Source organism: Heteronotia binoei, chromosome 4 (assembly GCF_032191835.1).
Source record: "Heteronotia binoei isolate CCM8104 ecotype False Entrance Well chromosome 4, APGP_CSIRO_Hbin_v1, whole genome shotgun sequence".
Classification (NCBI taxonomy): Eukaryota; Metazoa; Chordata; class Lepidosauria; order Squamata; family Gekkonidae; genus Heteronotia; species Heteronotia binoei.
Window position 1 is genome coordinate 155,927,413 of NC_083226.1, and position 23,395 is coordinate 155,950,807.

The 23,395-nt window shown below is 41.2% G+C and overlaps 1 protein-coding gene across 1 annotated transcript in view; it reads left to right on the plus strand.

Annotated features, from left to right (window-relative positions):
• The first annotated feature begins 707 nt into the window (after positions 1–707).
• The window catches only part of CPLANE1 (ciliogenesis and planar polarity effector complex subunit 1), an 80,889-nt gene continuing 58,201 nt past the window's right edge, over positions 708–23,395 (plus strand). Inside the window, exons 1-18 of the mRNA XM_060236061.1 lie at positions 708–773; positions 3,081–3,262; positions 4,055–4,206; positions 4,662–4,797; positions 4,952–5,071; positions 8,792–9,015; positions 9,729–9,835; positions 10,215–10,371; positions 10,699–10,802; positions 10,920–11,102; positions 15,162–15,411; positions 16,802–16,957; positions 17,728–18,473; positions 19,644–19,855; positions 20,362–20,442; positions 21,112–21,276; positions 21,842–21,997; positions 22,345–22,573. Coding sequence (XP_060092044.1) covers positions 4,120–4,206; positions 4,662–4,797; positions 4,952–5,071; positions 8,792–9,015; positions 9,729–9,835; positions 10,215–10,371; positions 10,699–10,802; positions 10,920–11,102; positions 15,162–15,411; positions 16,802–16,957; positions 17,728–18,473; positions 19,644–19,855; positions 20,362–20,442; positions 21,112–21,276; positions 21,842–21,997; positions 22,345–22,573 — 3,113 coding nt within the window. The 5' untranslated portion in view covers positions 708–773; positions 3,081–3,262; positions 4,055–4,119. The remainder of the gene's footprint in view (positions 774–3,080; positions 3,263–4,054; positions 4,207–4,661; positions 4,798–4,951; positions 5,072–8,791; positions 9,016–9,728; positions 9,836–10,214; positions 10,372–10,698; positions 10,803–10,919; positions 11,103–15,161; positions 15,412–16,801; positions 16,958–17,727; positions 18,474–19,643; positions 19,856–20,361; positions 20,443–21,111; positions 21,277–21,841; positions 21,998–22,344; positions 22,574–23,395) is intronic.

Genomic DNA, 23,395 nt, shown 5'->3' on the forward strand with positions numbered 1-23,395 from the left:
ATTTGCAGTGCCCTGAGCATCCATGAAAACAGCTATTGTCACACTTTGACTCAACGTGAATTACTGCTGACTCAACTTTTGTTAGCTCTTCGAAGCGCCATTGGACTTCTTTTTTATGCTATGCAGTGATTTAACACAGCCCCCGTTGATTCCAGTCTGACCCCATTGATTTTAATGACATTAGGGTGGAATAATTTCTAAATTCTAAGTCAGCATTTATAGGGCACTGAGCCCATGTTCAGTGTTGCACTCCCAAGGACTGGGGAAGACAGCTTGAGATATGGGAGCAAGAAAATGTGAGTTTCCTGCATTGTGCGGGGAGGTGGACTAGATGACCCTGGAGGTCCCTTCCAACTCTGATTCTATGAATAAGGGCACAGGGTTGCCCTGTCATAGACAAAACACTTCACCTACGGGAAGAATGGCGTTATTAACAGCAAAAAGGAGGAAAGCCTAACTCAAGCAGCCGCATACTCCTAACGCGCCGCAAAAACAAAGTTTGAGTCCACTGGTACCTTTAAGACTCCATAGGGTTCCCCCCCCCCCCCAAAGTATAAACTTCCGTGCGCACGCACACTCAAACTTTGTTCCCCTGTTTTCAGACCAACGCGGCCACGCTCCCGCATCTATCAAGCGTTGCGAGGGTAGCCTGGCGACGCATGCGCAGTCGCCGTTCCTGTCCTCGCCGCTCCGCCTACCTACTGGTAGTCCCGGAGGCGCTGAGGCCGCACGGAAGGAGAGCCGTTGGGGCTGAGGGAACGCCGACGCGGACGGTGGGTCAGCCGAGCCCGGAGGGAGCCCTCGGCCACCACAGGCACTTAGGGCGGGAGGGAGGGAGGGAGAAGAACTCCTCATTTCCTCTCACGCTCCAGCGGTATTTAGCTTCCTTCTTGCTTCCATGGGGGATAGAGAGGATTTTCATTCCCAAGGCTGGAGGCAGGGGGAGCGGGTTGCCTCCCTTCCTCCCTCACCAGAGACGGCCAGGATGGTGGCGGGTGCCTGAAAGCTTGTTTATTCCCGCTATCTAGACCAGGCGTGGCCAAACCGTAGCTCTTTCACGCGTATGGTGTGGCTCTCGAAGCACCTACCGCCCCATCAGCCAGCCTGAAGGAGGCATTTGACTCTTTAACAGTTTTCCAAGCCAGCTGGTGGCATGGAGAATGCATTTGAAGTTAAAGTTGCTTTCTTTCTACTTCTCCATCCGTCCGCCCGTCTGTCTGTCAGTCTGTCTAGATCCAAGCGGGCAGCCGTGTTGGTCTGAAGTAGTTGAACAAAGCAGGAGTCAAGTGGCACCTTTGAGACCAACCAATTTTTATTTAGAATGTAAGCTTTTGTGTGCTCTTAAGCACATCAGATGAGGAATCCAGCACAGTGAGCAAAGCCATACATAGCTGAGCAGAGCCATACATAGCTGGTAGCATACATACATATATACATGTGTGGTAGCATACATAGCATACATACATTCCAAGCCAGCTTGGAGAATGCATTTGAAGTTTCTTTCTACCTCTTCTCCCTCCCTCCCTCCATCTATCTTTCATCTATCTATCTGTCATTTCTCTCTCTCTCATCATCCATCTTCCTTCTTTTCTTCCTTCCTTCATTGCAGCTCTCAAACATCTGACATTTATTCTATGTGACTCTTACATCAAGCAAGTTTGGCTGCCCCTGATCTAGACAAAACAAGCAGAACTTTCTTTCTAGCATAGCTCTGCCCTAAGACAGGGGACCAGTTCTTGCTGCATTTGCTGGGATGGATCCAGACTAAATTTTCTGCTAATGAGAAGGAAGTTTTTGCTAGTTCCCTCCTTTCTGTGGCAGATCCCTGATTTGCCGTTCTTGAGAGTCCGCTTTTCCCCAAGAGCAGCATTTGGGGGAAAATCAGTGGACTGCAGGGGGAGAGGAGAAGCAAAAAAATTTCCTAGCATAAATTTTGTTGGATTGATGTATATCGGAATAAAAACATGTCCAGAGGTTCCAAGACTCTTGTTGTGGTGGTGGTGGTGGTTGCAATAGACTAAGCTGGGTTTCTCCTCAGGCATACTCCCAGGTAGGGATTGACCTTTGGCTTTTTCCTGAAGATAGGTGGTGCCTGGTCATGGCATACGGTACTTTGCAAGCTTCCCCTTGTTTACCAGGGAGAGTCCCTGTTTTTTGAAACCTACCAGAAACTAATAAAGCTGTGCCCCTGTTTTTGTTTCTTAGATATGCTGTTTTGAAATTTGTGTTGGCGAGCATCCGTTGCTCTTCAGAGTTCAGCTCATTCAATCTCTCCCTCTAGGTTCTCTAGAAGTTTTGAAGTACTGATTGGATCTTGTATCTAAGTCAAAGGCACATAGATGTAATTGCTTGGGCACTAGGGGGCTGCATGGAGCCTACCCAGCCATTGCCTGTTGGCCTGGCTTACTTTAAACCATTAATGAACAGACTGTAGGAAAGTTGTGTTTCCCCTTTCCTGAAGAGGCTGGGACTTTTCATTTTAGAAAACGGATGACTAAGGGGGGACATTGTAGAGGTTTATAAAATTATGTACAGGGTAGAAAGAGTGTACAGAGTGAACTTTTTCTCCCTCTCCCCAAATACTAGAAGTCCAAGGGCACCCAATCTAGTTGGTGGGCAGGACAATCAAAGGAACAGGACAAGGAAAAAGAAATCCTTCTTTAGGCAATGTGTAATTAAAATGTGGAATTTGCTGCCATGGGGTGTAGTGATGACCACAAAAATAGACCGCTTTAAAAGGGGATAGACAGATTCAAGGAGGATAGGTCCATCAGTAGTTACTAGACATGGTGACTAAAGGAGATCTTCACATTTTGGGGTTGTCAGCTGCCAAATACCGTCTGAGGTATACAGTGCAAGGAGGCAATATTGGGGAAGGCTTTGGTCTTTATCCCCTGTTGTTGGACCTCCAGAAGAACTGGTTTGCCACTGTGTGAAATGGGGTGCTAGACTAGATGAGCTACTAGTCTGATCCAGCAGGGCTCCTGTTACATTATTGTATGCTTCTTCAGGGCACATCTTTTTCTTCTTAGCTTTTAAATTATGCTTTTTCTGCATTTCTCAAAAAAAAAAAAAAGCAGGTCATGCACTTTGGGTTTATTTCATTTCATCACCTGAGCAACCATCTGAACAGATGCAACAGATAGTGACTGGCCCAAAGCAACCCATTGAGCATCATGGTTGGGCCTTACAAAGCATCTAAATGGAGCAAAGATGCCACAGAAGGATTCCTGCTGGATGTATGTGTGCTTGCAATCTACAGGTGCCAATAAGTCTCATTTATTTACTTTGTAGGGCCAGGATTTTTGATAATGTATTTATTTATAGTACACCTTTTTACTGAGACTCAAGTCAAGATTAGTCAATGCAACCAACAGGATGAGGCCATGTGGGGACCACAACAGGGGATGCATGTATATGGGCTGTTGTTGATCTTGCGCATTTGCAGAGCAGCAGCTGCAGAAGGCCCTGCTCAGCTCAATGAAACTGTCATGGTGAAGCATAGGAGCCACTGGGGTTGTGTATATGAGTGCTATGGATTCAGAATAGCCACAATGAACCACTCCAATTCTAGGTGTACCAGACAAGAGTAGGGGGGGGCTAGTAGTGATATAATTGTGTCACCAATGTCGGGTGGGGTTTGGGGATCTTGAAGGCAAAAAATATAAAAGTTTTGCCCAAAAACTAGAGCATCCCTCTGACATTCTTTACAATCCCTACTAGCTAGGATTGCCAGATCCTACTTGGCAGCTGCCAGAGGGCTCCCAGGTCCTTTCCAAGATCTTCTGTGTCATCACACAGAAAATCCTGGAAAGAACCCAGGAGCACTCCACCAGCTGCCAAGTAGGACCTGGTAATCCTAGCTAGTAGGAACTGTAAAGAATTCTTCAAACTATGAAGTGCCTATTCTGGTTTGGAATGGCCCTGCATACATGAACTGAATCAATTTCAGTTGATGATACCATCACCTCCCCCCCCCCCCAAAAAAAAGAACTGAGTTCTTGTTCTTTGGATCTGAATTTCAGAAATTAAATACATTTAACCACTTTTCCAGGCATGTTGGCAGACTTTCAACCAGGACTTTTCCTTCTTAAATTCTTACGACTGTCCTGAGTATTAATGATCATGGAAATTAAATTAGAAGTTCTAGCTTCAACGTGTATCAAGCAAAAGAAGCCCTGGCCTCGAATCATTTGGTTGGGACAGGTAATAACTCACTTCATTTTGATATGACATACAGTAAGGGTCATGGTCCTACCAGTGCAAATAACTTTTAAGCCTTATTTATTTCAGTGTTACATGCTTAACTCTTCACCATTGAAATTAATGGGACAAAAGTGCTTTGCTTGGACTAAGTTGTTCAGTATGTCTGATTATGCGTTGCTGCAATCCCATTGCCTTCTCAGTATTACAAGTAAATGTAGGCTTTAACATCTTCTGTGACACACGGTAATGGGGAGTTTTCATGTATGTGTTTCTTTTTAGACTTATCAGCATTTCTTTTTTAGACTTAAAGAAACAAAAGCACAAAATTAAACATCAACAAAACAGTCTTATTCTTAATACAAAAAGGGCTTTGAGCTTCGTTGTGCTTATTCAGACAAAACTAAAGAGCAGATTGTTGTATAAAAGATTGACAGTTATTATTTTTGTAATAATAGGAAAAGGAGGCTGTATTTCTTCTGGATGACAAAAACATAAATGAAATTAACTTACTTTCGGGAAAGACAAAAAAGAAGATCCCTCAGTTACATCCTTTACTGAAAAATGTCGTAGTCTTAACAGCATCAAGAAATGGTTAAGTAGAAGTACTAAAAGTTCTATTCTATATTTAAATTTATTTAACTGAAATTAATTACACTTACGAAAACTATAAGCAACAACAGAAATTGTAGAGGGAAAATGTTAATATTGTTGCGTTATTTAAAATCCTTTTTTCCTTATTTCAAAGCGGCTTGGCTGGCAGGGTTGCTTGAAACAGGAGAGTTCTTTCTTTGGCACAAAGATCAAGATGATCTAAAAACTGTTCCAGCAGTCGAGGAATCTAAAAAAGCAGTCATGACAGCAAAAGGTAGATATATTCATGTAATATATTTGTTAAGATTTTAGTTTTGCTTTTGATTTAACAAATAAATATGATTGATATATTATTAAACCTAAAATTATATCTAGAGCAAAGAAATAAGGACTCACAATGCTTAATTTATTTTACTGTGGATAATATTACTAATAATGTTCCTCATTAATGCAATACAGGAATGGGATCCTGTTGTTGTCGCACAGTCGATTCCGACTCTTTACAACCCCATGGACAAAGTCACGCCAGGCCTTCCTGTCTTCCACCATCCTCCGAAGTCTGCTCAAATTTGTGTTTGTTACATCAGTAACACTGTCCAGCCATCTCATCTTTTGCCATCCGCTTCTTCTTTTGCCTTCTGTCTTTCCTAGCATCAGGATCTTCTCCAGGGAGTGCTCCCTTCTCATTTGGTGGCCAAAGTATTTGAGCTTCAGCTTCAGCATCTGACCTTCCAGTGAACAGTCTGGGTTGATTTCCCTTAGGACTGACTGATTTGATCTTCTTGCAGTCCAAGGGACTCTCAAGAGTCTTCTTCAGCACTACATCTCAAAAGCATCTATTCTTCTGTGCTCTGCCTTCCTTATGGTCCAGCTCTCAAGCCATACATTACTACTGGGAATACCATCGCTTTGACTATATGGACTTTTGTTGGCAGGGTGATGTCTCTACTTTTTATTACACTGCCCAGGTTCGCCAAAAGAGCAAACGTCTTTTGATTTCATGGCTACAGTCACCATCTGCAGTAATCTTGGATCCCAGAAATGTGAAGTCTGTCACTACTTCCATGTCTTCCCCTTCTATTTGCCAAGGTGTGGTGGGGCCAGATGTTGAGTTTCAAGCCTACTTTTGTGCTCTCCTCTTTCACCCTTAACAAGAGGTTCTTTAGGTCCTCTTCACTTTCTGCCATTAGAGTAGTGTCATCTGCATATCTGAGGTTGTTGATGTTTTTCCCTGCAATCTTAATTCCGGTTTGTGCTTCATCCAGGCCAGCATGCTGCATGATGTACTCTGCATATAAATTAAATAAGCAGGGTGACAATATACATCCTTGTCGAACTCCTTTTCCTATTCTAAACCAATCAGTTGTTCCATATCCCGTTCTGACAGTTGCTTCTTGACCCTTATACAGGTTTCTCAGGAGGCATGTGAGGTGGTCTGGTACTCCCATCTCTTTAAGGACGTGCCACAGTTTGTTGTGATCCACACAATGTGTGCATCACTTTATGGAGAGCCAGTTTGGTGTAGTGGTTAAGTGTGCGGACTCTTATCTGGGAGAACCGGGTTTGATTCCCCACTCCTCCGCTTGCACCTGCTGGCATGGCCTTGGGTCAGCCATAGCTCTGGCAGAGATTGTCCTTGAAAGGGCAGCTGCTGTGAGAGCCCTCTCCAGCCCCACCCACCTCACAGGGTGTCTGTTGCAGGGGAGGAAGGTAAAGGAGATTGTGAGCTGCTCTGAGACTCTTCGGAGTGGAGGGCAGGATATAAATCCAATATCTTCCATCTTCTTTAACAGCATCACCTTTTAGGACTTTGAATAGCTCAACTGGGATACCATCATCTCCGCTCACTTTGTTGTTAGTAATGCTTTCTAAAGCCCATTTGACTTCACACTCCAGGATGTCTGGCTCAAGGTCATCGATTTCACTGTCATGGTTGTCTGGGACATTGAGATCCTTCTTGTATAATTCTTCTGTGTATTCTTGCCACATCTTCCTGATGTCTTTTGCTTCTGTTAGGTCCCTACCGTTTTTGTCCTTGATCATGGCCATCTTTGCACGAAACGTTCCCTTGATTTCTCCAACTTTCTTGAATAGATCTCTTGTCCTTCCCATTCTATTATTTTCCTCTATTGCTTTGCATTGTTCCTTCAGGAAGGCCTCCTTATCTCTCCTTGCTGTTCTCTGGAAATCTGCATTCAGTTGGGTGAATCTTTCCTTTTCACCTTTGCCTTTCGCTTTCCTTCTTTCCTCAGTTATTTGTAAAGCCTCATCACACAGCCACTTTGCTTTCTTGCATTTCTTTTTCTTTGGGATGGTGCTGATTGCTGCCTTCTGTACAAAGTCACGAACCTCCATAGTTCTTCAGGCACTCTGTCTATCAACTCTAGTTCCTTAAACCTATTCTTCACCACTGTATATTCATAAGGGATGTGATCAAGTTCAAACCTGAATGGCCTAATGGCTTCCCCAGTTTTCTTCAGTTTAAGCCTGAATTTTGCGATGAGTAGCTCATGATCTGAGCCGCAGTCAGCTCCAGGTCTTGTTTTAGCTAACTGTAAGGAGCTTCTCTATCTTTGACTGCAGAGTATATAATCAATTTGATTTCTGTGTTGCTCATCAGGTGATGTCTATGTGTAGAGTCGCCTTTTAGGTTGTTGAAAGAGGGTGTTCGCTATGACCAGTTTGTTCTCTTGACAAAACTCTATTTGCCTTTGCCCGGCTTCATTTTGTTCTCCAAGGCCAAACTTGTCAGTTGTTCCGGTCACCTTTTGACTTCCTACTTTGGCATTCCTGTCCCCTATGATGAGGAGGACATCTTTTTTTGGTGTTAATTCTAGAAGGTGTTGTAGATCTTCATAGAACTGGTCCACTTCAGCCTCTTCTGCATCAGTGGTTGGGGCATAGACTTGGATTACTGTGATATTGAATGGTTTGCCTTGGATACGGACCGAGATCATTCTGTCATTTTTGAGACTGTATCCCATTACTGCCTTCCTCACTGTCTTGTTAACTATAAAGGCCACACCATTTCTTCTATGGGACTCTTGGCCACAATAATAGATATACTGATCCTCTGAGTTAAATTCACCCATTCCTGTCCATTTTAGTTCACTGATTTCCAAGATGTCGAGTTTCAGTCTTGCCATCTCTTATTTGACCACATCTAGCTTACCTTGATTCATAGATTCCACGTTCTGATGTAGTATTGTTCTTTGCAGCATCAGACTGTTCTTTCACCATCAGACACATCCACAGCTGTGCGTCCTTTCGGCTTTGGCCCAGCCGCTTCACTCTTTCTGTGGTTACTTGAACGCTCTTCCCCAGTAGCATATTGGGCACCTTCTGACTTGAGGGGCTGATGTTCCAGTGCCGTATCTTTTAGCCTTTTGTTTCTGTTCATGGGGTTTTCTTGGCAAGGATACTGAAGTGGTTTGCCATTTCCTTCTCCAGTGGATTACATTTAGTCTGGGTTCTCAGCTGTGGCCTGTCCATCTTGGGTGGCCCTGCATGGCATAGCCCACAGCCTCATTGAACCGTGCAAGCCCTCTCGCCACGACAAGGCAGCAATCCATGAGAGGAATGCTGGATAGTAGTAAAATGTATACTATATATAACGAGTTCCCCAGATTTAATCTTTTTGCAGCATGAAACTCAACAAACACATTAAGTGTATTAATGGCTACTAGCCATGGTGACTGAGGGCAACCTCCACATTCAGAGACACTACTACGCTTCTGAATCCCAGAGCCAGGAAGCAGCATCAGGGGAAAACCTATGCCCTATTGTGGGCCATTTAGAGGAACTGATTGGCCACTCTGTGAGACAGGATGCTGGACTAAGTGGACCATTGGTCTGATCCAGTAGGGTTCTTCTTATGTTCTTATTACATAGTTACTTTTAATAACATTTAATAACAGTTAGTATGCTAGCAACATATTTCATGCAGTAATTTAGAAACTGAGAAGCTGTTCTGACACTGAACATTATTTTCTAGAATGTTCTTTGAGGCTACATCTATATATTTCCGACGATGGGAAAAAAGTGCTCCTTGCTACTTCCATTTGTGTCTTTGTGTGGGAGAGCACAGAATGTGAAAATACATCCTCCAAACATTCTTTAATGGGGCAGTGGTCGCAAATTATCCCTGAAGCCTCAATTGCATTGCCATCTGTCGAAGACAAAGAAACTACAGTGAGTGCTGAATTCATCAAAAATGAGGTAAAATGAACAATTGCTCTCATGGACTTAATTGAGGATGGTCTTTCTGATTTGTATAGTGAGACTTCTGGTACCAGTTCTGTAGTTGTGACCATGATAAAAACATATACGGTACATTTGCTATTAACTACATTTTAAATAGAACGCAGAAGAAACCATATCACTCCTGTATGGAATGCTCTCAAGATTTGCAGGGTCTGTTGGTCTCTAAGGTGCTACTGGACTTGAATGTAGCTGTTATGGCTGCTTTGTCTCTCTTTGGAACAAATCCCCACTATACAGTGGGGGCTGTTGCGTCTGCTTTCTACTCCCACACTGGTCTCTAGGCCTAGGCCTTGTCTCCTAGTCCTGCTCAGATCATGACAACAGTAATGTGTAATACCTGAATCCTAACCACTTGTGCCAGGGTATTGGCTGCACTGGCAGTGTGCCATTCTGACTGGTACATGGGCAGCAATTTAAAAAAAAATGCACCTTCCTGTGTATTTTTTTTCTGGCTAGGATTCAGCCATAATATTTTGTAACTTTCACATCCTATACTTGCTTGAGTTCAGTATAAGCTATCAAGGGTAGGACATGTAAGCTTACATAAAATTCAAATCTAGTGCTCCAAGTGAGCTTCAGGAATAGCTTTTAGGTAATTTGATCTTTAGTTGTCGATTTCTCTCTCTCTCCAAGAATTATTATTAAACATCATTTTGGTTTATTGGCAGATGCTGGGTGACTGCTGCCTATGTTGCTTTGCATTTTGTTCTGCGGAGTGTTTAATGCTAACATTTTTAGAAATTCGATGGCAGGAGAACAGTTTTAAAAGTGCTAGGTAAGTTTTTTAAAAATTCTAGAATTATAACACAAATTTTTAAAGCCTGATATTGGAAATCTACCGCCACATGTTTTGAATAACATGCTGGTACTTTATGAGGAAAAATGCTTCTGTATGCATGGTTAAATGTTTTCATACATACATAATGAATTGTTAGCTAACCATTTACATATTCACTCTATCTGTGTTTATTTTCAAATATATGCTGTGTATCCTAACATTTAACAATTGGTCTATAATGTTGATTTAAAAATCCAGTTTACTGAACAGTGGGTTTTAGTTGCATACATTGTTCACTTTGCATCTGTAAGGGCACAGAAATCCAGACCTGCAGTTTCTTTTGTCATTTCCCCCCTCTCTCTATTCTTCTGTGTAGTTCTTCTCCCTTTCGGATACACTGGGCACAGCCGACGTGCTCTCTGCGTAGTTTGATCCCCTGTTGTGAGGCAATGAAATCAAGAGGTGCTCTGCTGACTACATTTTCAAATGATGGGCTTGTACTAGCAATTGCTGTCAATCAAAAAGATCCTCAGGTATGAACAGAGCATAAATGACAAAATTGTCCTGTTCATAATATTCAGGCTGTTGACTGCCATTGTAAACAACTTTAGAATTACCTCTGACAAAGACATTAGTAAAGGATAAATAAATGAGTCTGGAAGTCTCTATTTCATGTTACATATATCAACACATATTCAGCAACTGCCCATGTGTGTGTTATATTGATTTACTGGGTTTGTCATAAGAGCTAGGAACATACTGAAACACAAAACAGATCCTCATATTTTATAGCGCTGTGTTTACATATAGGTTGATTGTTCTGTCTTGCACTATAAATGTTTCTTTTTTAAAAAATTCAGGCAACTCAAATCCTGTTTATGAACACAGTGAATTTTGTTACTGTCTCTGGTAGTGTTAAGGGTTGTGGAAGCAAGAATCGGAACGTTCCATCAAAGTTTATAAGGTCAGTATCAACTCAAAAAGTACTTTTCCCCCCCAGAAGATATTTCTTTTAAAATAGAAACCTGAGCTGACAGTGGATACTTATTCCTAAAAGTGTCATTTGTTGTGCTATTCCCAGGTCCTACTGGATTGCTAGCATGAGCTGGACCCCTGATAGCCTGTTCTTGGCTTGCATGTTAAAACGTGGCTCATTGATCCTAATGACATGTTTGGGTGAACTTCTGACTTTAGTTACTTTTGGTTGCTCTGTAGAGTTTGGACCAGCAGAATTTGTTCCTCTGCATCCATTAGTAACATACAGGTGAGAAAAATCAAAATGTTCTGGAGGGCTTGTTTTAATCATTCGATCATATCTTTCTTTCCAACACATTCTTCTATTTTAAATGTCTTGCCTTCCAATTAATTCTTTTGCTTTTTTCTGTGTCTTTCTTCTCAATATCTGTTTCTCATTCATAGTTCTCTTCTATTTCTTAAATGGCTTTGTCCTGCTGAGCAAATGACATGTTCATCATGTAAGTATGACTTATTTAAATAACTATTAGGACCATGTGTTTTTAATATAGTCTTAAGAGGCTGTCCTTAAGTAATAGTCTTCATTAAAAAAGAACAAAGTAAGGAATGAAATAAACATTTTGTTTAAAAAACACAGGGTAGTTCTTTAGAACTACTGGAGCATTAACTCAATTATGCTGTCCAAATACTGAAATAACCATTTGTGAAATAACGTATTCAAAATGTCAGATTTCTAGAACTGCAGTTATATTGCACCGTGAGAAATGGAGGTATTTTTGTAGGTAAAGGACTTTTTAATGTATAGATAAATGATTTTGCATGAATAAAATACTAGTTCAATCTGTATATGGACTTTTATTAATTTGGCATTCCTAATTTTTGTGTAATTTCTTAACGTTAAGGGTTAAATTAAGTGCAGCAAGGGACCTGAAACGTTTTTTTTGGATCCTGATCCTGTTTGCATGAACTTAGCTACCTCCCCTTTACCTCCACTTTTACAAAAGCTATTTACTATGGGAAGGAGGAAAACTTAAACATGGTTATTCACTAAACAATTTTATGGTGGAAATATAGTCTTCCAAGCCTTGTTGATCTCTTCCTCCCAGATGGTGTCAGCAAGCAGAACAAAACCCACACAAAACATTGTTATGGAGAAATCTGAATATATGTGGTTATGCCTGCAGCTCAGACACAGCATTGGCGTCGTACACTGCATTGCACTAAATGCCTTACACAACATTTTTATTGTGAAAATCCTCTGTTTATATGTACCTAATATATCTGTAAAGCTTCCTGTCCCATGGTGGCTTGCAGTATTTTTTCTGTCTCCAAAGGGATCATAAATTGAGGATTGCAAGAGAAAACAAGAAGGACAAATTTAAAATAATTCCTTCCCACTCATTAATATCTTTTGTACATACTTCTGTTTCACTGGATACATTTTGTTCTAGGTATATTCCTCATACCTCCCACCCTTAAAATGGTTCTTATGGGAAACACACCCTAGAACTCCCATTTTTCAGTGCACACACTGGTTCTGTGTGGTATGAAAGATGGGGCCAGTGACAGCAATGGAGTAGCAGCAGCTGGTAGAAATGAATCATTGATGAAATATCACTCTAAGGGAACAGTCTTAAGTAGGTTTACACATAAGTAAGGCCCATTTTATTCATTGGGACTTAGGTTGCCATCCAAGTGCCTTAAAATGACAGTACAGTGACAGCTTTTAAGTATTTCTAAAATAGCTGTCTCTGATAACTAAAACACAAATTGCCATTGGGACCTTAGACTGTTCCTAAATGTACTACAGTTTTATACACTACAGTGCCTCAGTGATTGAAATAATTTTGTTGTAATCCGCACATTTAGACTTTCATTGTCTGCGCCTGGTCCTTTTGTTCATGTGTGATTATAGGTCCCAATGAAGCCTTCTCTGTTCTAACCAAAGTGAACATGATGCTGGTTTTTGCATACTTTTGAAGCACTAGTCAAATAAATTTATGAGCTGTGAAGTATTTGATGGAATAAAAACTACTGGCAAAATCCTAAATGAAATGAGTTCTACACTAAAATAAAATTTATTTGAACTCTCCACTTGCCGTTCCAAGTGGCCTGTTTTGGTTGATGTCATTCCATGTTACATGTCTTCCCCACTCCATCACATTGTGCACAATGGCATTTTCCTTTAGGTGACCAAATACTGTGGGATTTTCCACATTTGCAAAGAAGGAACCACAGCTGAACTGTTTTGATTGGTTGTTTCAAGAATACGGCTTTAGTTGTTTTGCTAAACAAGAGAATAACAGCCTTTCCTGTAAAGAGCTCAGGCCCAAGGTTTGCTGGGGAGCGAATAGTATGAAACTGCTTTATACTGGATCAGACCCTTGATCCATCAGAGTCAGTAGTGTCCATTCATAGTGGCAGCTGCTCCCCAAGGTCTCCGGCAGAGGTCTTTCACATCACCTACTGCCAGATCTTTTAACTGGAGATACCAGGGGTTGAACCTGAGACTGTCTGCATGCCAAGCAGATGCTTTACCACTGAGCCACAGCTCCTCACAAATCATTAGGCCACTCTATTGGAGTAGCAAAAGGATGGAGATCAGGGGAGTGGGATGTTATGGCAGTGCAGGTGCTTGAACGGCAAGTTGGCCTCTGGCAACAAACACAGATGCAACCCAGTGATTATGTCAGGCTGTTCTGGGTGTTTGAGGTCACTATATAAGTTCAGTATGGCCTCTTGCTTAATGAGATCAGCTTTCTGGTTCCATTTGCCCTCTTGGAACAACCATGCATATGAGCAGTATGAGTAGCCTGGAGACTACTGTGTTGCCGGATGCCTGGCAGGAATGAAGGTGGAGTTGCTATGGCACAGTACAAGGAGGAGGGGAAGTGCTGTTAATATCTGCTGCTGTGTTTGAGCCATGTGAGCCACGTAAACGCACAAGGGCAAGATCATGTCAGGGTTCAGAAAGAAGTAAAGTTTAGGTAAACTTTTACAATAAAAAAAGAGTGGAGATACTTGCACACTGGAATATCAGCCTGGTTGCAACATTAGTCTTATAAAAAACAAGGAGACCTATCTGAGAGAGTTTGATATCCAGATGTTAATGAATCATCATCAGAATTTCTATCAAAATTTCTATCAAATCAAGTGCAAGAGAGATCTAACTATCCTTTTTGGTAGGAGTCCACTAGCACCTTTAAGATGAACAAAGTTTTATTCAGAATGTAAGCTTTCGTATGCACTCATACGTCTTCAGACAATGGAATGGGGTACAGTGAGCAGAGCTACTTATAGCTGGTGGGTAGTGGTTAAGTATACAAAGTGATACAAAGTTAGACTCCAGTGGCAAAATAGTGTAATTAACAAATTGAAAAAGCATTTAGTCTGGATAGCGTTTGCGTGGGAAACCAATAAAAGTTAATAAAAGCTGCCTGTTAATTGCTCTATTGCTACAAGTCTGGGATAAACAAAGGACATGTTTGTCACTGTATCCCATTCCATTGTCTGAGAAGTATGCATGCATATGAAAGCTTATATTCTGAATAAAACTTTGTTGGTCTTAAAGGTGCTACTGGACTCCTACTTTGTTCTGTTGCTTCAGACCAACACGGCTGCCCATCTGGATCTATCCTTTTGGGTGTTGAGAATATATCCTGCAGTTCTTTGTGAACATTTCATCATTTTCATCATTTCCATTGTGCTTTTTTTTGGTTCACATTTTGTATTTTGTAGTATATATGTTGTCAGGAAAGAGCATAAAACGTAAAGCATCTCTAGGGAAAGCAGAACTAGGTTTATTTTTCTGGCATTGTGGGTTACATTGTTGCATTTATTGTACAATTTTTAATACAATTTGAGGAGATGATCCAGCCTGCAATCCCAAATTCACCCAAAATCATTTAGAGGTCTATTCAATGGTGCTTACTTCCAGGGAAGTGTCTTTAGGGTTGCACATCCAATCCTTCTCCAAAACATGGAGGTTTGCACATAGGAGGACGGGCTGGTAGGGGAAGAGGCCACTACTACAGCAATCCCTTTTTTTGTTTGTTCATTTGTTTTTGCTGCCAGAGATGGTTTACCACTGACTGCCTCTGCATAGCAACCTTGGACTTCCTTGACGGTCTCCCATCCAAATACTTACCTGGGCTGACCCTGCTTAGCTTCTGAGATCTGATGAAATTGTGCTAGCCTGGGTCATCCATGTTAGGCCAGCCCCCTACTGCAGGGGGGGGAAATGGATCTGGAGGAGGAGCACTGAATCATCCCCTGAGTGTGTTTGCATGATAAGGTAAACCGTATCTCCTGATTTATTTTCCTGATAATTCCGTCTTTTATTTGCTAGATCACACCTTGCTCTGCTTCAAGACTCAAATCACTCCCATAATTCATCAGCCTCTGAAGGAGACCATATGAGGCAGAGATTTTCTGTAACGTCCCATCCAAGGTTACCTTACCTCATTGTCTCTGATGGGTACAACGTCACGGTTCTTAGATTTTGTGACAGTTTTTCACCATCGGCATTTTTGAGAACATTGCTGCTCGATTCAGCCCAGAGACTTGAAAAACTACGGCACAGTCTGGCTGCATCTAAGGTACAGTTGATTTGCTGGCTTCCTTCTGTAGTGTAAGGTTATAATTAAGGTTCCCAGATCCTTGCCTGGGAACCCACTCACGTAAATGCTTTGAGGCATTGAGAAAGCATGCATCCATTGAGAAAGCATTATGCTCTGCCCCCCCCCATCCTGCAGTCTCATACCCTCCTGTTTTCATACCCTCTTGCTCTCACACAGAATAAAAGGGCTGCTAGCAAAATTAGACAGGAAAGATGGAGACTTGTGGAGAAACCTAATAAGAAGTGCTGCAATTTCAGAGTTCTGTGGTTTGTTTAAAGGGAGAGTGGATGGAGATAGGCAGCCTAACTTGCAGTGTCTCTGCCTAATGCAATTAGCTGCTTTCCCTCTTTGGAGGTGAGAAGTCAGTTGAGTTACCATTTTCTTGCTCTGTCTTTTCCTTTGGACATAGTGGAGTCAGGTTTACCTATATTGTTAAGAAATAACCACTTTAGGGAGGGTTTGGTACAATAGAAGCCAAGAATGGATGTGACAGAGAGATGCAATAGGATTCCATTCCCTACATTTCAGTTTGTCTGTGCAACCTTAAGAATGTTTTTTTAAGCAAGCATTCATAAGAACCTCATAGCCAGTGGGCTTCCAGCTCCTTGCTCAAGCTACAGTGCTTCTCTAGGCAAAAATAGTTTTTCCCTCTCTCCTCTTCAGCTTATGCTGTGCAGACGGTGGGTGAGAATGGTTGGCTTTCCTGATAACAGATCCATTTCCCTGCTCTATACGTGAATGTTCAGGACAATAGGCAACAGCTGGAAAAAAATACAGTAGGTCGGGGTGGCCAAACTTGCTTAACATAAGAGCCACATAGAGTAAACCTCAGATGTTTCAGAGCCACAGCGCATGAACGTCAGATGTTTCAGAGCCGGAAGGAAGGAAGGCAAATAGATGAGAGGGAGGGAGAAGTGAAAAGAAAGCAACTTTAACTTTACATGCATTCTCCAAGCTGCCAGCTGGCTTGGTGAAGTGATTCAAAGAGAGAAATGCCGTCTCCAAGCCAGCCAGCAGAGTGGTGGTGGCTTCAAAAGCCACACAGTATGTGTGAAAGAGCCACATGTGGCTCCCGAGCCACAGTTTGGCCACCTTTGCAGTAGGGGAACACATCTACCCCATGTCATCTCTTGTTTTTCCACTGGAAGTTTTTTCATAGTAATGAGGGCTGTCTTGAATTATAGTGTCCTAAGACAAGTACCTATGCTGCCTATTGGCTTGGATTGACCTAGTTTACACAAATGAAGTGAAGTCCTAAACAGATGTACATGTTTCTTAGATATTTGTAACATTGTTTAGAAGTGCACTGTTTGTTTCTTATAAAACATTTGTTCTCTGGTTGAGGAGGTTATTGTGTCATCTTTTTCAGCCTAAGGGGAAAAAACTACTACTACAGTCATTGTCCTCCTTAAGAGTTAGTCTGTTACAGAACCATCAAAATGAAAGTTCTGCCCTCTCTGTGATTCCAAAATTTCTGCAAGAAGAGAAAGGAACAGAACAAAATGGGAAAGCAGAAGGCTTTCAGGTATTCAGTGTTTGTTTTTGAACTAATCTGTTGATATATGTGTAATGTAATTTTGCATAATAGTATGTGACAGCCATTGTATTTGGTCTTCTGCATAGCAGGAATTAATATTTAATCTCTGATGTTGGCAGTTGTTTCACCAAAAACAGACAGTGAATTAGATTCTGCCTAGAATTTCTGCAGATGCAGGAAGCTGGGGTGGTAATTTTCACCTATTATCTTCTCTAATGAGACACTTCTGATTTCTCCCCAAGTTATTCTTAGGAGTCCCCCATCCATCAGGGACAGCTTTTCAGGGAACATTTTAGATTGACAGAGGGTGTGAGGAATTGGTAAAAATGGCCCCTCTGCTTTGTGCCCTGGGAAGTTCTAGGTAAGATCCAAGTCAATATCTTTCCCAACATCAACCATTGTATGGGAAAATGCAGTGGCAAAAACCTGCCCGCCTCCTCCAGGTACTTATTTATAAGGATCCAGTAAGCCACAATAATGATCAGTTGTAATACACAGCCCAACAAACTGGCCATTCCACTCTGTTCTTTACTCAGTTTTGTTGAGGGCCTCTTAAACTGTTGATGGGGTTCACTTCATTTGCCCCCTTGCCCTGCAAGAAGTCTGCCCTTTGAATATTTTTGTGTTTGCAATCTCTATTTCATATTTCTCTTTTGTCTGGTTCTTTTTAGTTTGATAACTTGCCCACATTTTCTATACATGTAGACATCTACAAAAGATAGCTTTCTGATCATGTATAATGTTTCTTCTTAATTTAGGATTATGCTGAAGATTCTGATGAAGACAAGCAGTTTCATTCTTTTATTTTTGGGAGCCAAAACACTCAGACCTCTTTGAGCGATGAAGGCAGGCTGGAATTTGCATCAATGTTTGACACCATTCATGCAGTGGATGGAACGGAAGAACAAACAGATGACATATCTTTAGAACTGAACTACATCCAAAAAAATCTGCTTGCCGCTTGGAGAGTGGGAATTTCAAGAAGTGTACGAGAAAGAGATACATTGCTAAGTTGTACCATACGTTGCATTCTGCACTTCTTTAGCATTTTACAGTTAAAGTTAAAGCTTAACTTTTCAAATTTAAATAGCTCTTTAAGGGATAATCCATGGATACACTGTGTCTTAAACTGTTTTCAGCAGTTTCTGACTCTCCTGAGTTGGAATGGCATGCACAGACAGACACTGGGACATTTGATCAAGCTGACGTCACATACGCTAAAACTGATGCTTGCTGAACAGCATGGCCAGCTGTTTTCTAGTCATCTTTTGGGAGGTTTCTCTTTGCTTAAAGTGGTTACTTGTTGCCTAAATGGCAACAGTGTGCCCCAGTATGAGATATTTCCAGCATTCCTGGATGTTAGTAGCAATGTGGAGCTGGACTGCTTAGTTATGCCTTTGTTTCAAACTAAGGATTGGAGTGGTCATCAGAATTACTGTGCAGTGAAATCTGTACTCAGACACTCTCCTCCAATGGTAAACCTGGGAGTGAATCCAGAAAAGAGGTACAGTTTTTCCTAATCTACATGATGTAATCTTTTAAAACTGATTTTAATTTTTAAAAAATAATTTAATCTTGCACAAGATAAATATGGGATCATCAGTTTAACATATTCTGAATAAAGCATGTTAAATGTGCTGGCATAGATTCCAAAGAACTGTTCTAGGCGTAATGGCAGGGAGCATGTCTTTCAAGTGTCTCATGTTGTAATCAAAATTGTTTTTAGAACTTACCTCAATACATTGGTAGCTCTTATGCAGAAAAAAACAAGACTCATAGCACTGGCTGTATGGTTCTTTGGATTCCACCCATTTGTGTTTAGTTTCATAAAATGAGGGTTGAAATATATATAAAGATGAGGAGTATCCATGAGAACTCATGCGGGTTGGGAAATCACAATTTCACAATTCAGCTGCTCAGTTTGGCTTGCTCCCCAACTTCCCCTTCTCCACCCCTCCAGAGCCAGTTTGGTGTAGTGGTTGAGTGTGCGGACTCTTATCTTGGAGAACCAGGTTTGATTCCCCACTCCTCCACTTGCACCTGCTGGAATGGCCTTGGGTTAGCCATAGCTATCGCAGGAGTTGTCCTTGAAAGGGCAGCTGCTGTGAGAGCCCTCTCAGCCCCACCCACCGCACAGGGTGACTTTTGTGGGGGGAGAGGAGATTGTAAGCCACTCTGAGACTCTGATTCAGAGAGAAGGGCGGGGTATAAATCTGCAGTCTTCTTCTTGTTATCACCTCTTGATCTTTGTTTTACATCCATGCAGATGGCCCTGTTAACTCAGAAGGAGTACCCCAAAATTGTGGGTTTTTTCAAAGTAAGGTTTTTCTGCAAACTTGGAGTTCCTAGATTAAGTTGCAAGTACAATGCTGACTCAAGTATTAGACTAAGGTTTTCCCACAAGTATGCATCAAAAAAGAGAGAGAAAGGGGTCGTCTTCCATTCACATACAAATTATAGTTATGCCCAATAATAACCAGAAGAGATGAAGGGGGTCATTTTGCATTCATGGTTATGTTCCTTTAGAGTAATTGTTCTGGCATAGATTCCGAAGAACTATTCTAGGCATGATGGCGGGGGGTGGTGGTGGCATGTCTTTTGACAGTGTTTCATGTCGTAACTGAAAATGCTTTAAGGTATTGCTTCATGTTTCATATATTTTTTTCAATTTCAGGTTAACTGTACTGTGGCGATTACTGTATGAGCATGTTCTTTGGTATCAGGCACAGGTAAACAGGAAAATGCTTAACTCAAGTAAACTGCTGTCTGAAAGACAAATTGTACATGAAGAACCAATTATTGAAGCTCTTGCAAATCATATACAGGCCATCATGCAGTCTTCAGGAGAGAAACTGGACAAAACACTGAAACTTAGCTCTGTGGCTGGTCAGTACCTTGCAAGAAATTACACTCAGTTGATATTTATGAACAGTTGATGTATCCTGAGGCCTTGTACATAACCATCATTGTTCAAAAGATCACTTCAGTGTTTCATTGTTGGTTAATTACATTCTTATTTTAGTGTGCTAATTAAAATAGCACAAGGCATTCACTTATTCCGTTTTCTGCAAGTACCAAAAAAAGTGTCACTAGTTAATTCTTGCAAAGTGAACTGCTCTTGTAAGGTACATATCACTGTCAACCTTTAAATGCCTCCAGTATACATACTGTCCCACCGTAAATGAGAAGCAAGGGTTGTGGCTGGATTGGGGAGGAGACTGAAGAAGACAGGATATTTAACTTTTATGCTGATCTGAAGTAATTTTCAGATCGATATCTTTTGGTATTTACCCCAACTGTGGATTAGTTAAAGATTACATACCCTAATATTTTTCAAGGCAAAAGAGGGCAAAGTGCTGGCTTTTAAGTGTTTTGTCTTCTCTTTTTTAAAGGTGAGGAACAATTTCTGGTAGGGTCTTACAAAGAATGTGTGGAGACATGGGAGAAAGCTCTTCAGGAAACCAAAGGAAAAGGTATAGTGATAGAAATATTTCGTGTTTAGGCATCATCCTTGTTGAGAAAATGTAATTTTTTTGTTTGTATTAGTGCAGATCTCTTATAAAACTAATTTCTAAACAGGTTCAATGTAGCACTGAAATGTTGGTGTACAGTTTGGTGCCCTTGGACAAAATATAGCTCATTTTTCAATCTTCCCCTTCTTCCAAGAAGCACAAGGCAGTGTACATGATACTCCCTACTTGATTTTCCCTTCCTCATTTTTCCCTCATGAAAGCCCCATGAGGTAGGTTAAGCTGAGAAAGAGTGGCTGGCCTGAGGTCACTCAGTGAGTATCATGGCTCAGTTATTCCTCCTGAAAAGTGTTTTCATGCTTTGTTGCTATGGTTTATTAATTGCTTATTTTTGCTTCTGCTGCTGGTTGTTGTGCTCTTAAGATTGTATTGCTACAGTTTTTATAATGTTTTATCTGTTTTCATACTGTGGAATATGTGTTTTAAATAAATAAATTTGTATTGCTGTTCACACAAATTGCTGTTCACACAAAAATGATTTACTAGAAGATGTCCTTTGTAACTATTCACAGTGTTTATTTTGTCTTCTGTTATTTTATATCTGTCGGGGATGGGTAGATCTTAATATGTCCAAGCTTACATTTTAATTCGGAAAAATTTTCTTTAATATAGGAGGAAAGAGAACACCCTTTCTTCAGACTCGACACTACCTTGCTATATTATATTGTCATCTGTATCACTACAGTCTAAGTGAAGCTCAAGGCCTGTGTGATCATCTAGTGCATGAGCTACTAAAGCGAACTAATATTTCTGTAAGCAAGAAGGGCGACATCTCAGGTATGTGAATTCAGAATCTCACATTTGAGTAAAACAGGTTATTGATATTAAATTAATATTTTGCATGTAGTTTATGGAAGGGAAGATGGCATGATATAGCCTGATGTCTTCAGATCCCAGAAGCTAAGCAGGATCAGTACTTGGAAGGGAGATGTTCAAGGAAGTCTCTGCAGGGGGAGGCAGTGGAAACCACCCATGCTCACCTCTTACCTTGAAGACCCCACCAGGGGTCACCATAAGTTGACTGTGACTTGATGGCCCTTCTCTCTCTCTGTGTCTCTTTTCACTTTCTGTCTGTCTGTCTGCCTTTCTCTTTCTGTCTCAGACACACACACACACACACACCCTACCCACGGTTAGAAATTGTTAATACTGTTATTACGTTTTTTTAAAAAAGGATTTTCTCAGAACAAATGCTTTAAGATCTTTTGTACAGTGGGAATAGTTTTTCAGTAGAGTTAGAAGGGTGTAACTCTGCTGAGGATTGCCTTATTGAATTCTTGTTGGCTCTGATGTATGTAATTCACATTATGTTTATCACATGCTATATACCTTCTCATCATAGATGCTGAACTCTTGATAAGAACAGTTCACACTGAGGCAATCCTGGCAGTGGTTCAGTCGCTGGCTCGCTTCATGGCAGCCTACTTCACCAATGAACCACTTTTTGTGCTTCCTCCACATAATGTTGCTGTGTTACCTCCTCTTCACATCAGGCCAGGTATTCTGTCAATATTATTATGGTTTATCATCATAAGGCATAACCATCCAGTTGGATTTCAGCACTACTAAGTGCAAAGAATTATAGACTGACAGATGCTGTGGAACTAGGTGATAGGGGTTATAGAGAGCCTGAGAAGAAGAGCACATGTTACAACTGTGACAAATTTTTGTCTGCTAAAAGTAATGGCTGCAAATGACATTCTTTATGGTTAAAGTTTCACTTTGCACTTGGTCTTCCTTCCAAGTAAAGAGGCACAGGACTGAGCTGGAATCCATCTAGCTCAGTTATTCAACAAAGAAACCTAGGGATGGTAGAACGAAAACCACTTTTTTTTTTTATCCTAGACAGGTATCCTCGTGTTGTCCCACTGCAGCATTCCAAAATCACCAGTGCAATTAGGGATCAGGGTCTTTCTTGTGTCTGGACAGCTGAATATGCTCTTGACTTGTTTCTGATTGGTGGGCTAATTCCAGAAGCTGTGTGGCTGGCACACAAGCTTGGAGATTGGAAGATGTCTGTTTCAATTGGTGTCACTTTTAATCAGTATTGCCAAAGTAACGACGGCTTTTCAAGGTGAGCCATTTTCATATAACGAATGAAACTAGATTCTGCGGTATTATTTTATTGTTCTGCGTTATTTATAGATTTATCAGACCTCAAACATATAAGACTTTTAATTGCTTTAAAAATAATTTATTTTCTTGAGGTTTTTTAAAAAGTGGAATTGTCTTACTGAGTAGTTCCTCTTTGTGCCCTCTGTTCAGTTTGGTGGACCACAAAGAGGAACTTCTGGAGTTTGGGTTCTTGTGCTTCAGTTAGTGCTATTCTGCTGTATGAGCATAAGCTCAGAAGCTGGGCACATACTTTCCTGTTCAGCATTTCACTGACCAACACAGAGAATAGTAGCAAAAGATCATCCTGAGCAATCTTTGCCTCAGTTTCTTGCTTTAGCAATCTTTGCCTCAGCTTCTTGCAAAGTTGGTTAGACAGATGTGTATTTTGGTTCTTTTCAAGAGTTGTCCTCACTCTAGATGGTGGCTGTGGAGAGAGTTCCATATATGAGATGCCACTGCAGAAAAGGCCCTCACTCTCTTAGACACTACTCTGAGGGTGGGGCACACAGTGAAGGACTTCCATCAATAATTCCAGTTGGAGGGCGAGTATGCTTGAGAGTAAACAATTCACAGCTTTGAACTGTTCAGCCTTTAACAGTAACAGTCAGAGCATTAGCTGCTGAAAAGGCAGCCAGGATAGCTCTTCCACTGCCAGAAGAATCTGTTCTTAATAACTAGAGATGGTCGCGGGAAGGGGCTATGGCTCAGTGGCAGAGCATCTGCTTGGCATACAGAAGGTCCCAGGTTCAATCCCCAGCATCTCCAATTAAAAGGGCCAGGC